Genomic DNA, 14945 nt, shown 5'->3' on the forward strand with positions numbered 1-14945 from the left:
TCAAAGACTCAGCGGTCCTGTTGCTCTATTTTCACCTGTAAAGCAGGAGTGGGCTAGGCGGAGGTTTACCCTGGTGCAGGTGTGCTGCAGCGGTGTGGAAGAATCCGCGAGTTTCTCTGTGAGTTTCCCACTACGTGGTAGCTACTCGGCGCTTGCTCGGAGGTTTAGGGTTTTTTTCGCTGTAAAAAGAAGTTTTCTTCCCACGCACAGCGGACACTCATGTTTTTGTCACTTTTTATGGAATCAAACTCAAAGTAAGGTCAGTACTTCCACGCTTTAAACGCTGCACGCTCATACTCTCTCTGCACTGATATATTATTCACTGTTGATCTGCACACAGCTGTTGTCACAAACGTCGCACTTGCTAACGTCATTGTCATGAGACATTCTCGCAAAAATTCACGGTTTTAGTAACGCAGTAACGCAGCGTTCCTACGGGAAAGTAACGGTAATCTAATTACCGTTTTTGCAATAGTAATCCCTTACTTTACTCGTTACTCGAAAAAGTAATCGGATAACACGTTACTGCCCATCTCTGGTTGCCAGGGATTAAATCTTTTCTCTATGCTGTTCATCATTTGCTGATATTTAAGAAATCTACTGTTGGTGAGCCTATATTTTGATATGCATTCTTGGATTTTATTTTTTTTTTAATTGTCATGAGTAACATGTTCCAGATTTTTTATTCGTTTTTATGAAATGATGGAAAATTCTGTGTTTTCTTTTTCTGGCAAATATCTGGATTGTCCCACACCTCCAGACTCACAAACCGACCTCTTCTTCCCCTGGGCTTGTGTAGAACTACTAGTAGAATTTTCCAGTCACCCTATGAGCTATGAGCATGTTCATATGAAAAGAATATTATTGGCAAGATCTAGGTCAAAGTTACCATGGCAGAGAGTAAAGTACCTTTGGAACACTGAAAACCAGGGTTTAACCTAAATTAACCTCACTAAGTCCATATCCTGCTCGCAAATACAGGCCTCTGGTGTGCTTTTTTGCAGCACAGAGTTAGCTGTATACAATACAGCAATATTTTCATTGCAATAAGAATCCATTAAAAAGATTCATGCTTACATAACCTTTCAGAAACCCTGAGAAGACAGAAATGTTTGCAAATGGAAGTGAACCAAATAAAAGCACTGAGTCGATCATAATCATTATGCTAAACCAACACTGCACACATGTGTGAACAGAAATACAATATTTAAAAAAACAAAAAACAAAACAAATATGCCTGCATTTTTGTTTTTTTTGTTTGTTTGCTTTCTAAATTGAGCTCACCTTCAAACCCTGCCTGTTGCCAACCAACCAGGTAGATTCCTCAGATTTGGTACTTTAGTACATGTTCAGCTCATTACTCCCTTTCAACAAAAACTGTCTAAAACTGATTGTTTAAAGCAGTCTGGTGGTTATGTTTAACATGAACATCCACCACTTTAACAGCATCAATAATGACAAAAATCACCAAGACAGAAAGTGAAAATCATAGCAAATTTGCACATTTCAAATGATTTTGATTTTTAATTCCCCACTTCCTCCTTTTGATAATGAAAATAACTTGCTTGGTACCTTAATGGCACCAATGTTGCCTCACTGCACAGGCTGCACTTCCAGGCTGGGGACCTTTATGACTCTGCACATTCTCCCTGTGCATGCATGAATTTTCTCCAGGTTCTCATTCTTCTTCCCAGAGACATGCGTGTTGGTTAGGTCAGTTGGCTGCTTTATACTGGCCTTAGGAGTGAATGGTTGTCTGTCTCTCTTTGCAAGCCCTGCAGCACACTGGCAACCAGTCATAGGCCTCTCACGCTATGCCAGCTGTCACAGTGTCTTCCTTTCTTGTGGAATTTAGTGAAGCAGAAGTTCTTACTTTGCTGCTCTGACAAAAATGGTAATAACATAAAAATAATTTTTTTAAAAATAAGCAAAAAATGTGAAAAATAAGCAAAATTTGCCACATGTTCTCTCCTTGATTATAATAAAACTTTAATAGCTGGGAGTGTTTTCATAAAACTTTGAGATTATTTTGGCATTGTTTTCATTGGGATGAAGAATTAGAAATCTGTATGTTGATGCTCTGTCTCTAGAGCAAAATAAAGTGGAACTTGGGAAAAGCAATGAAACACTGAAAAAAGAGATGCAAACAAGGGATGCACCTGTTTCCTGTAAGACCCAGACTCATATCCTGTTTTCCTTCTCTCTGCAGCTGAAAGAAAAGCTTTTTGGTGACCAGTAAGAGCTGGATGGAGGCGGAGGAGGGACTTTGGGCAATGATGTGGAATTAGTTGTAACAGTTGCAATAAGGTGTCAAAAAGAGTGCTCTTTCATTCAAACAGGAGACTTCCAGTTTGAAGTGAGCCAGCACTGTTATTGGTTATATGGCTCTTTGTTACTTTGTCACTGCATTCCCAAAAAACAATGGTCTACGACCCTGTTTTGTGAATGGACCTGTTGGCCCATCCTTAATAATTTCAACATCTATTGGTGAGATTTCCACAAGATGCTGCATATACGCCCATGGAAACAGATTGCATTCAACAGGGTTGTAGAAACACTAAGCTATTGTTACTAATAAGATCACAATAATAACTTTATTTATGTTGACTCTTTATAAAAAGCAAAATAACAGATTGCAATATTGAAGCACAAAGCCGGAAATTACAGATTAAATTAAAGTTAAGGTAGAAACAAAACTTCTTAATTTCAGCTTCTCCCTTTAGGGGTCGCCATTCTGGACCATCTGCCTCTATCTCAATCTAGCGCTACGATCCTCCTCTCTCATACCAACCCTTACACATCCTCCTTCATTACATCCATTAACCTGCTTTGGATTTTCTCGTTTTTTGTCTGACCTGGCAGCTCCATACTTAACATCATTTGCCCAATCAGCTATTCCTCTTCTGCACATGTGCAAACCATCCCAGCCTCACTTACTTTGTCTCCATAGCATTCAACCTGAACTTTCCTTCTGATGTGCTCATTTCTAATCTCCCTCCTGATCACTCCCATCTTAACATCTTCAGCTCCACTCCTGTCTTTGTGTTAGTACCACTGTCTCCAAACCCTACCTCATACCAGCCTCACTACCACCTCTTCTGTTACAAATCACCCAACACTCTTCATCACCGCTTGCGTGCACTGTCTGTTGCTTTGGCTGGTCGATCCCAGGTATTTTAAATTTACCTTGTCCATCACCACTCCAAACAAGAAGATGCTCAGAGCCGATCCCTGATGTACTTCCACCCCGACCTTGAATCCATCTGTCACTCCTACTGCATGCCTCAACACTTGTGCGTTTTCTTCCTACAAGTCCGTCCTTACAGACTTCTCTGTCAGTCTTGACTTCCTCATGCAGCACCGCAGTTCCTCTCTTGGGACTCTACCCCTATCTCTCCATAGTTACTGCAGCTCTGCACGTCACCCTTGAACTTGAAATTGGATTTCTCTATTCTTCAGGAATCCTCTGACCAAAATTATGTTAATCAATCTGTTTAAAAGAAGCCATCTCTCCTAAAGATCTTCATATTTCACAGACATGCCATCTGAACCACCTTTCCACTCTTCATAGTGTAATATGTGAAATCTGCACTTCCTGACTCACTTTCCTCCATCCATCCTCCTCTCTTTCTCATTTTCATCATTCATTAGCTCCTCAGAGTACTCCTTCCATCTTCTCAGCACACTCTCTTCACTTGTTAGTACATTATGATCTCTATCCGAAACCACCCTAACTCAGTACACATCCTTTCCAGCTCAGTGTCTGTGCCTATAGTCCTTTCCTTAGTGCCCAGCCTCACATGCAATGCCCATAAGCCTTTATCCTTTGGCACCCTCTCTCTTTGCCGTACACCTACCCTCTCAGCACTCCTGCCAACTTTCTTCATCTCCTTGACTATCCCACCTTTCTTTGCTAACGTCTTCCTTTAAATATGTTCCTGTACTTTGTCAGTGCATAGAAAGTCACAAATCATCAGCATAATGAATGAAACAATAAAAAGCAAAAATTGTGAGGCTGTGAGGACAGCAGTCCACCTCTCTTAAGCTAAACAGGCATCCTAGTCAGAAAAACGCACCCATTTGATTTTTTTAAGGCTTTAAGTTGGGATCGTCAGGTATAATATTCCAGTCACATATTCTACTTTATGTTTGTGCTGTTGTGGTGATGCAAAAACATCCTTATAATAATGAATCTAATCGACTAATATGAAACATTAACCAAATATAGCAGCAGCGTGTCCTTTCTGTGTCTCTTGGGTAAAGTTTAGTTGATAATAAAACACCTTTTCTTTTCTTGTTTAAGAGCATGCAGCACGTTTATGATAAAGATAATGACATCAACAGGAAGTGAGCCAAGACTTTATATGTTCAGATAATCTGACCTTGAGAACGAATAAAAGGTAGTACCCACAGAATGGTTAAGACATGATCTTTCTGAGATGAAGTTGCTGAGCTGCTTGGGTGTTACTAAATCGTTTCGTCCAGCACAAACTTTGACTGATTGGTTTAAATGAGCTAATGCTGTGGTACAGGCACAGAACCACATAAACAAACATGCACACATTAAAAAACTTCTCCGTGGAGGATGAGTCACAGGGAGGAAGAGAGTGCAGTACTGCAGCCTATACGCCCAAAGTCAAAATGAAGTAACTACAGAGCCTGCTAATAGTGTGCAAGATACAGTACTGTGCAAATGTCTCGAGTCACCCTTTGTTTCTGCATATTTTGTTCCCAATGGGCCAGATTTTCCTGTAATGTGTAAAAGTGTTCTTAAGTTAAGCATTCAGGAAATACTTTTTTAAATCCACTGAACACCGATCTGTAAATCATTCAACCATCAAAAGGCTCCTAGCTCAGTCTCTCGATGTGTGGAAACCAGTGTGGTTTCCAGTGTGTAGAAATCAGTGTGTGTAGAAACCAGTGTGGTTACTACACATAACAGACAACTTAGCAAAGAACCAATTTTAAATTGTATCTTTAGGCATTTTGTTACTAGCAGTGTATCTCAGAAAACATCATTTGTTGCCTTTTATTTAGTTAAACCTATGAAAAATGCCCAAAATAACAACAGTGTTTCTGCACCTGTATCATTAAAAGTTTTAAGGAACCCGGACAAGTGCACAAGGGTTATCTGAACAGGTTGTCCTTAAAAAAATGGGGGGTAACAGACATCAGAGACAGAGGTAATCAGAGGTCAATTGATCCAATTCATCTACTGTTTACTGAAGCCTGATCAGGAATTCTCTCAATGCTGTCAAGAAGCCAAACTATCTATATAATTGGTTTAAAAAGTTGTCATACTAAATATTGACTTTCAAACTTAGATTTATACAGACTCTATTTTTGCCTTATAATCTGTATTTCCATGTATGTTTGCAGATGTATCAATAAATCGCTGCTCCAATTTCCCATTATCTTATCAACAAATAAAGAAATGGGGGGTGTTTCATGAATTTTGCAATTAACAGTGAGAACTTGGTGACATATTAAAAGGCTTGAAAGTGAAGTTGGCCATTCTAAACCACCCTGCTCACAGTCTGCTGGCTGTCCATGTTGTACGCACACTGAATAAAAACATCTGCTGTTTGTGCAAAGCCCTGAATGGCCAAAAGGGGAGAGACACAGAGGAGCTTGGACTGCTACAAAAACATCGGTCAAGCCAACCAGCAACACACACACTGCTTCTCCTCCAAGCACCAAAGCTTAAAGGACATGTGTAATAAAACATGAAATGCTTGTCACCTTTTTATTTCCAAGACTAAATGTTAATGAGAAACTGGTTTTTGCACCACCAGGAATGCTTCCTAACACACAAAGAAAAATTCTTCTGTCCTAATCTTGAGGATTAGGGCTGTGACAACTCCAAGACAGGGAGAGAATCATCCTTCAGCCAGTTCGAGCTGTGTTGGCCATTTGCTCTGTCTAAATATTCTGATGATAGGATCGGTTAACCATTAATTCTTTTGAACCTCATGATTAACATTATCTCATTTTCTCACACTTAGTTCCTTCTGGTATTTCACATGCTAAGATTGCACATTTATGATCTCTGGTTACTGGCAGCCCTCCATTAGCTCGGTTGTTGTGAACTCCTTTGAAGTGCTTTCACACAGGAGATCATTAGCTCATTGGTTATTAACCCTATGATATAAAGTGTCTTAAGATAAATATTGTTGTGAGTTGGGGTTATGGCTTCGTGAAAAAGTCACAAAACATTAAAAAACGACAGGTTGCTTCAGAAAAAGTCTGAATACTTAAAAAAAAACAGGTTTTAGTTTTCATTTCTTAGGAAATCATCACACACATGTTATGGTTAAAGCAGACACACATAGTTAAAACTGTAAAAAATATTTATTATCCATTATGCCACAACACAAAAGACTGATTCTGCCACATACACTCACACAATAGCACAAACTCTGCTCATATTTCCTAAACAGTTGCTAGAAAACAGCAGCAGCAGAAAGAAAGAGATCCACTTTTCAGAGAAACAACTATTCAGCTTTATTAGAGGAGGTTGCTCCATTGCTCCTCAGGTGGTAAAGAAAAAAGAAATAAAATTTTAAAATCTTCAAGATTTGCTACATGGGATTTCATTCATACAGAAACTCCTAACCGTTTCTCACAAAAAAATATCTCCAAACTGCCAACTACAAATTCCTAACTACAGCAGACAGTTTGTTTTCAACACTGCCACGCCCATGGATGTTCGAGATAACGGGACATCTGTGAGTCGTATAACTTCAGTGCGCTTTATCGTATAGAGGCAGCTGTTGAGTTGTGCCAGCACAGGTCAATCAGCGCTACGTGCACTGTTGTCTCTGCACAAAAGAAGGAACCTTGAACGTGTCTAACCTTTCAGACACTACTTTTTGTGTTTTAAGTTCCTGCGTGCAACAAAAGACAGACTGATTCTGCTTTCTAACAAATATCAAAGCAGTTTTAAAATTGAATGTGCAGCATGGGTGCTGGTTGTACTGGTGTTGCGAGGATGCTGCCTGGTCCTAATGTGTGAATGTGTTTCAGATCACCAAAGCAGGTTTTCTGGACGATGATGGGGCAGCACTTACTGCTAACTGTAAACCTGAGTTAACACACGAGAGGCAACAGCAGAAAGAAGTTCAAAGAAGAACAAGGAAAAAGAAGATTGTGGGCAGGCTGCATAAGGAGGTTGAAGCACTACCATCATGACATGTGGGGTTTTCCCACTGGGACTGGGACAGTTGTCAGAACCTGGTTCTGGAAAACAAATCTCTGGATGCGTTCAAAGACCCAGAGGAAGATGAGGAGGATGCTGACATATTGAATCCAGGCAAATTTGATGGTTTCCCAGAAGCCGGGGCGATAGGTGGAGGGAGAAGTCAAGGCAGAAACAATGACAAAATTTAGACACCACACCCCAAAATCAGGGGTGTCAAACATTAGAATCAGAACAACAAAGACTCCAGTCTGGGCCTCTGGACTGCTTTGGCAGATGTGAATGCAACGGCACACATTTTTAATTTTTAACTGTATTTTGGCACGGTTTACAGCTTCTGCTACTACTAATGACCTTTTTTAAGGTCATTCACACTACACCAAATGAATTAAATAAAATACACAAACAATTAAATGACAGAAGATTTTTTTCAGGATAATTACATGTTAGAACAATGAACTACCAGAACGTTTTCTTTTAACTTTTACACATCTGTTTCTCTACGGTGCAGAAAAATGACGTAAATGTAATGTTGTATTTGCACTTCTTATTCTTATATTAAGACATCTCCAGGATTAAATGTGCAGTTAAACCTCTGTACAGTGACAGAAAGGGGAGTCTAACACCTCTGGCCCACTTAACGTTGGAGCGTGGGCTGAGCGTGGGTTGGAGAGGGGCCGATGGCACGATATGGCAGCCTCGCTTCTGTCAGTCTGCCCCAGGGCAGCTGTGGATACAACTGTAGCTGCCTCCACCAGTGTGTGAATGTGAGAGTGAATGAATAGTGGTATTGTAAAGCGCTTTGGGTGCCTTGAAAAGCGCTATATAAAATCCAATCCATTATTATGTGGCCCACTGTATAATGTGACTGTATTATGTTACTATGCTGTTTCTTGTTTTATTGCTGCTGGCCTCTGTGAGCTACCAAACAAATTTTGTTGTATAACTACAATGACAAAAAAGCTCTTCAAGTCTTTAAGTCACTTTAATGAGTTTAACATCCCTGCTCTAAATTTTCTGTACTCATGTTTTACAAGTTTCTGAATTTTACCTGACTTTTCTTTCACCCAAAACTTCATAGCAAAGTTTAGCATGTGAATAAGTAAAGCACTGAATGGGACAAAGAAAACGACATCCCAGTCTCCTGACATAAAATGTTAATATCATGCAAACGGAGCTGAATTACCGGCTAAATTAAAGCACTTAGTTAATTAAGCTACTGCATGTTATTCTAACTCACCACATTCATTTTACTTACTTTTTCTGACGCAGTGATTTTGCAGAATTATTTTACAGTGCTTTGAACAACAAAGCTATGTGACGCCTGATTGAGTAAAGATGAAATAATATTTGATTTTTCAGAGAATAAACATTCAGAGGTTTGCTGCTACAGCCTCCCTTTACCTTCCTAGTTTTATGCATGCACAGTACTGCTGTGGAAAACATGTCCAATAAAAGCCTACTTACATGAGATAAAATTGATCATAAACCTCTTTTTTATTATGAAATGTTTCTGGGCTTCTGGAGACATGGAGCTAACATATACTGACAGAAAGTTTACTTAAATTATTTATAATCATTTTTTACATTACGAGGTTTCACAAATGTCCAAATGAAGGATCACCCCAAATGAGTTCAAGGTTTTTATAGAGGTAGTGTTTGAGATCTCTCTTTATCGCTTCATGAATCAGAAAATACACAATGAAATCTATATTCTATAGCCAAAAAGGCCATACAAAGCATCACGATACAGGCAGGAATAAAACAGGAAACTCTGGTGTATGCAAATGACGTGGAAGAGTATGTCAGAGTGTACCAAAATGACTGTTAAAGTTTTGTATTGGGAAATGACAGTAATTTACATACATGTGCATTACCAGAGGTGTAAAACAAGCACCTCAGTGTTTGTTCTGGACATTTCCTTTGTATTACCATCTCAAAAGCATGTCAGAGGACTGACAAGACTATATAAAATACCTCGGAAGCTCAAAATTGAACAGTCCATGAAAAAAACATGCTTTGTCTGCAGCGTCCCACCTTAAATAAACCTTATCCATAGAAAGTATTCAAAGATATATTTTTTTGAAGGTTACTCTATGTGAAAACAAACATGTCCATTTTAATGTATTTATCAAAAGGATATCTGATGACCTCCACAGGGTAGCGGATTTCAGCTTTAAGCTCAAAGGGAGCAGCAGCAGCTCGTCCTATAGTCCACACGGGGATTGGGCAGGACAGCACTGTGGTCACTGTGGCAGGAAAAAAAAAATACACACTTGCAAAATTTGACTAAATTTACATTAAACCGAACAAGAGCAGCGCCTTTGTCAACTCACAGTTTCTGTTCTGGTAGCTCCTGATTATATTCTCGAGGTCATACGCGCTCGCAAAAGGGCTGGAGCCATCGATCACCGACACCTTAGCATCAACGCGGAGGAAGAGAAAACAGCACATTAACGTATAATCATCCCCCACAGCATGTATTAACACTGACACAGCAAAGATGCATGGTGTACTGCAAATATATTTTTATACGGGGTTATTGCGATGGCTAAAATCACTAGCTGAATTACTCTGATATTGAAGTAAACTTTAGATTAATACTTCAGGAGTATTTTATGCAGATTTGTTTTGTTTTATGTGGAGTTACATTTGCTGTGGATGTCTAAGTCACACATATTCTAAAAAATGACACCATATGGATACAAATTTGGGCAGGTGCCTCTCTGACACCATCATGTACACCCAGTTTAAAAGCGCGTTCAGTGGGCTGTCACAGTGGCAGTGAGTGCTTAACAAATACACGCCTTTACAGGAGACAGAAAAGATAAGAAGCTACTGTTCTGCTGTGAATGACCCTTCTTGTAAAGCAAGACACTTGGGATGTGGTTGGTGTGTTTAATTTAACATTAGCAAACATTGTTAGCAAACCAAACACATGCATACTACAATAACACTAACCACTGAAGCACGAAGCTTTTGGATATCAGATCTTAAAAGTGCCTTTCTGCTCCGCTCCAGGCTCAGAATGTGGTAGCAAAGCACTCATGTACTCTAAAGGGTGTAGCGAGAGAAAAAGGTGGTGATCCCGTGTCCTCTTACATTATAAATATTGTAGAGCCCCCTGTGAGGCAAAGGCGTTCTCTGCTGCAGCCTCAGGTCTCCGCTGATGAACAGCTTAGCTCCGGGGACAGAAGAGGAGTGCTGCATGTATGCCAGACTCTGCATCACCACGGTGGACATCCGCTGGGAAAACAACAACAACAACAAATATTACGCTCTGCTTTAGCTGAACCACCAGCCGTAGACGGTCCTGAAGGCCCTACTTTGGTGCTGTCACACTGAAGGCCACATTTTATTATTTACAGCACTTTGAAATACCTGCTATTAAATAGGTAATATTTATTACCTGTCTGGAAAAATGTGTTTACACATGTAATAATTGGGGCCCGAGCACTAAAAGTGTGAAGGTTATTGTATCTGCTCTGTTGTTTATCAATATTCAGGCAAATGAATCGCCTATTTGAGGCTCAAAAACTCGTGACATTGTGCATACGCCTCAGATCTGCTGAAAATTTACATAAAATCTACATATTTTACAGATTAAGCGTTTCAAAATGGCTTTAGAGCGCCACCGATGCTGATTATTAAGAAGTACTACAGACACATAGCTGAGCTACATGAGTCAAATTTGGTAAACATGTATAACATGAGACAAACAAAAAGTCCAGGGGCCCATTGACCTAAACCTAACAGGAAGTCAGCCATTTTTAATTTAAAGTGGAATTTTGCGGCAATTTCGTCCATTTTCAGGCCTCGTACGTTAGCTAACTCCTCCTAGGGTTTTTATCAGATCTACATGAGCTTTGGTGAGTACAATCTAAAGGCTTCAGTGATGTTAAATTGCAAAGCTTTTGAATTTTCACGAAAAGGCGTGGTCCTGGCGGCACGCTAATTTTCACTCATTCGCCACAGGACACGACATTGTCAAATCTCAGCTAAACATCGTCCAGTATGTCCCAAACTTCACAGCCTCGATGCGAGTCTAGAGACATCTGTGTGCCAATATTAGGTCACACTTATGGCGCCACCTAGTGGAGACAGGAAATACACAGTAGGTTATTTCCCGTCTTCACTTGTGGTTCAACGTCTGATATGCTTCAGAGATCTTTAGATGCTATTCTCCATCGCCACCTAGTGGGCATAGGTGTCCAGCATGGCTCAACCGCAGCGCACCTGGATATACGCCAGGGTACGGGGGCCCTCTCATCGCTGCTTGCAGCTTTAATTCTATTTTTAGCAGGCAGAGTGAGAGAAATATTGACATTTAAAACTGCTTAAAAGGCTTTTAAAAAATCCCCAAAGCTACTAAAACTGATAAAAATCACGTGGTTATCTGTGCCTCTTAGCTCCAGCCCCACCATTACCTCACAAGTTTTATCACGTTTCATAACATTAGTTTCGTAAGTGAAAGAAATAAACTTTTTATGGCTCCTTCTCAGGTTTAAAGTTAGTAGAAAGCCTTGTCTGATTAAAAGGTGTTTCCTACGGAGGAAAGGTCAAACCTAAACTATCTAAAGTCAGTAACGTGGACCTCTTGGCCATCTTATTGCTGTTGGTGCCTTTTTGGAGCATCTTTAGTGGTGAACCATGTTATTTATGGCCCAATGTGCAACCTTTAATTTGCACTAACTAGCTTAACAGATTCATGGAGTGTCTGTGCGAGTGGGTAATGCTGTGGGATACATACAAAGAGCTGGTAGCTGAAGGTGAGCAGCAGCTGAATGCTGTACACCTGCTCATTGGGTTTCAGAGGAAGCTGCAGCTGAAAGACCAGGAGGTCCAGTTTCCCATCCTGGTTCTGGTCCTCTTCTCTCACCTGCAAAGTGCAGTCACAGAAGAACAAAGCAGACTCTACTGTTATTAAAAGTAAAAAAAATCATATCTGTCCACTGTTCAGTACAAACATGATGTTTATTATGCAGGAACGGACACTTTTTTAAACCAGGGCTCGCTACTTAATACGTTTTCCAGCTTTTCAATGACAGTAAATTCAAACTGCTCACTGAGCAACTGGACTACGAGGAAAAATAACATAATTGACATTTCTAATGTATTACACACAGTGAAATCATTAATTATTGTATGAAATAAGAAAATCAAAGTAATTGCCATGTGAGGCCTTTCGGTACTTTTGTGATGGTACAATGCAGACTTACCTAATGTTTTTTTACATTTATTACAAGTTCGTATTGGAGCTGAAAAATATTAAACCAATACATAAATGCCAAAATCTGCAGCTATTCTATACTGACTGATTTTGTGAGGCAGTTTTGTATCAACGTGGGGACACCAAATATTGATATTGCATTAAATAAATGTAATAATCACTAAAAACAAGAACAAGAAGCTGCATCTCATGCACCACCATCCTGAGATAAACGAGCAAAATTTACATTTAACTGGCCCACCTGAAAAACATTGCTTCACTGGACACACTCGCCTTAACAAAGCTGCCTCCTAATTCAAAGCAAGCTAACGGCTCAGCCACATAAACGAAATTCAACAGCAACCTTGTGACATTGACAAAAACTCCCCACAGCACTAAATGGGAGTCTATGGAGACTCCCTTACTCTTTGAGAAGGCCCCAAAAGGGAATCAGGGGAACTGCATGTTCATTTCTCAGCCCCATAAGTTGCTGCTTGGGTCCTACTGATGAAAAACACTGATGCACTCACTAACAGCTACTTTGGTCACAAGCACCATTCACAAATACACAGAATGAGCACGAAAATGAAGCTTACACCACGGCCAAGTTTCTTACTTCTAAATTCTGATTTCAGCATAAACTCTAATCACCTGTCTAATCTCATCTAATCCAATCCAGTCATCTGCTCAAAAAACTCAACTGTGAACACAGTGCTTTAGTTCATTACTTAAATATCATGTCTTCTATTAAAACAGGATCGATTCTGCTGTAGTTTGTTACCAGAGAACTTAAGCACCGTCCTGATTTGAGTGGCGTGTTGTGAACACATTCTTACAGTGACAGCAGGAATCCGGAGGTTGGCTCCTAGCATGTTGTTAAGTTGGGGGAAGGTGCTCCAGGCGACATATTCTCCCCTAGTACTGGTTGCTGCAACAAGCAGAGTCTGATACTGGAATCTCACAACTGGCTGTTCCTCATAAGTGCTCCTTTTTATCCAAAAACCTAAAATTAAAAACAAGTTTGAGAACAAGGAGCATGTATTTGTACCACTCAAACTGTTCAGTTTTCTACAACTACTTACTTGGTGTAATTACAGACATATGCAAAATAAATCAGACTAGCACCCATTTGAAATAAATAAATAAATAAATAAATAAATAAATAAATAAATAAATAAATAAATGAATTGCTGGACCACTCCTTGGAGGTCAAGAGACTGGAGTTGAGATTTTTGTGTGGGGAAATCCCAGTAAATTCCGGTAAATCAGCAGTTTCTGAAAGACCCAAATCAGCCGGTCTGGCTCCAACAACCATGCTGTATTCAAAGTCAGTGAAAATAATACTAAAATACATTTCTTAAATTATCCTCATTTAGAAAACAGAAGCAGCTTGATGATGTCACTGAAGGCTTCTGTTTTCAACTCTGTTGTCATTTTACACATGGACACCACCAACCACTTGTTTATCAGTAAATATGAAAATAATTACTGCCAATCAAACAACCACGTACAATGCTTTCTATGTGTTTTCTGTTTAAAGCAGACATGAATTAAGCGTTTTAACATGTTTCACAGTCATACGAGAGCAATAAGAGAAACAGGGAGCCTGTGATTCCTGACAGAGATAAATGAAGTCTGATAGTGCAAAATGAATCTTAATAGGTGTATAAAAGCTTCAATCGGGAGTTTTATAAATGTAATTTAAAACTTCATCCCATGCTTTGATACCTAACAGCCTTGGGAGAATAGAGGAAGTGCCACTGGATTTTGCCCTACCAGCAAAATCTATCTATGAAAATTCCATGGCGTGGCGCAACCCGGGTGTTTTTCCATGAGTGACGTGCAAACAAATATTTTGCTTCTATTAGCGTGGCATGTGTTGCTGTTAAAGGGTGTAGTTTTTAGAGCGCATGTAGAGTTTCTGGACCGTAAATGTACCTTGGCTCCTGTAAGCAACCAGCAGAGGCGGGATGTAGGTGAGGCACAGAACCACAACCAGGAACAGCGTGGCTTTCGTGCACACGCTCGTTTTGTACCGAATCAAAGCCGGGTGAGAGTACACCTCATAGAAAGCCATAAGTGTGCTGGAGGTATAAACAGCTCAGTCTTCCAGATAGCAAAGATGCTAAACCGACGGAAAGCCCTCGGAGGATCAGCGTGGGCAAACCGACAATAAAATGCTAAGCAAGCACAAATTATCCCTTAGTCATCTAACCGCTTCCGTAATGAAGTGAGTCTAGTAGGGCACTGGTCAAAAACACAGTGAATTAACATGCTATTTATGTTAGCACCTAGTACCGCGCCATGTTCCTTCCTAGCTTAGCGTCTGGCGGTTACCATGGCTGCCAGTGTTCGCGTTTGTGTTGCATTCACGCGATACCAGCACGGTGAGGAGCACCCTTAGCAGGGGTCACTCACACACACACACACACACACACACACACACACACACACACACACACACACACACACACACACACAAAACGTGTACAGAAGCAGAAACGCATTACAGGCAGGGATTCTATATTTTTGTGGTTA

General features: G+C 40.1%; 1 protein-coding gene across 1 annotated transcript; it reads right to left on the minus strand.

The window, feature by feature from the left end:
- Positions 1–6332: 6332 nt before the first annotated feature.
- Positions 6333–14764, minus strand: tmem231 (transmembrane protein 231). Its single transcript, XM_005928402.3, has 7 exons — positions 14346–14764; positions 13244–13410; positions 11949–12077; positions 10301–10444; positions 9535–9616; positions 9342–9447; positions 6333–7348 (listed from the first exon to the last, which is right to left on the minus strand). Exons 1-7 carry the CDS (start codon positions 14482–14484, stop codon positions 7186–7188), a joined length of 930 nt encoding a protein of 309 aa, XP_005928464.1. The 5' UTR covers positions 14485–14764; the 3' UTR covers positions 6333–7185.
- Positions 14765–14945: the final 181 nt, after the last annotated feature.

The sequence above is a fragment of the Haplochromis burtoni genome, unplaced genomic scaffold, assembly GCF_018398535.1.
Source record: "Haplochromis burtoni strain Fernald_Lab_line unplaced genomic scaffold, NCSU_Asbu1 Contig_112, whole genome shotgun sequence".
Lineage (NCBI taxonomy): Eukaryota > Metazoa > Chordata > Actinopteri > Cichliformes > Cichlidae > Haplochromis > Haplochromis burtoni.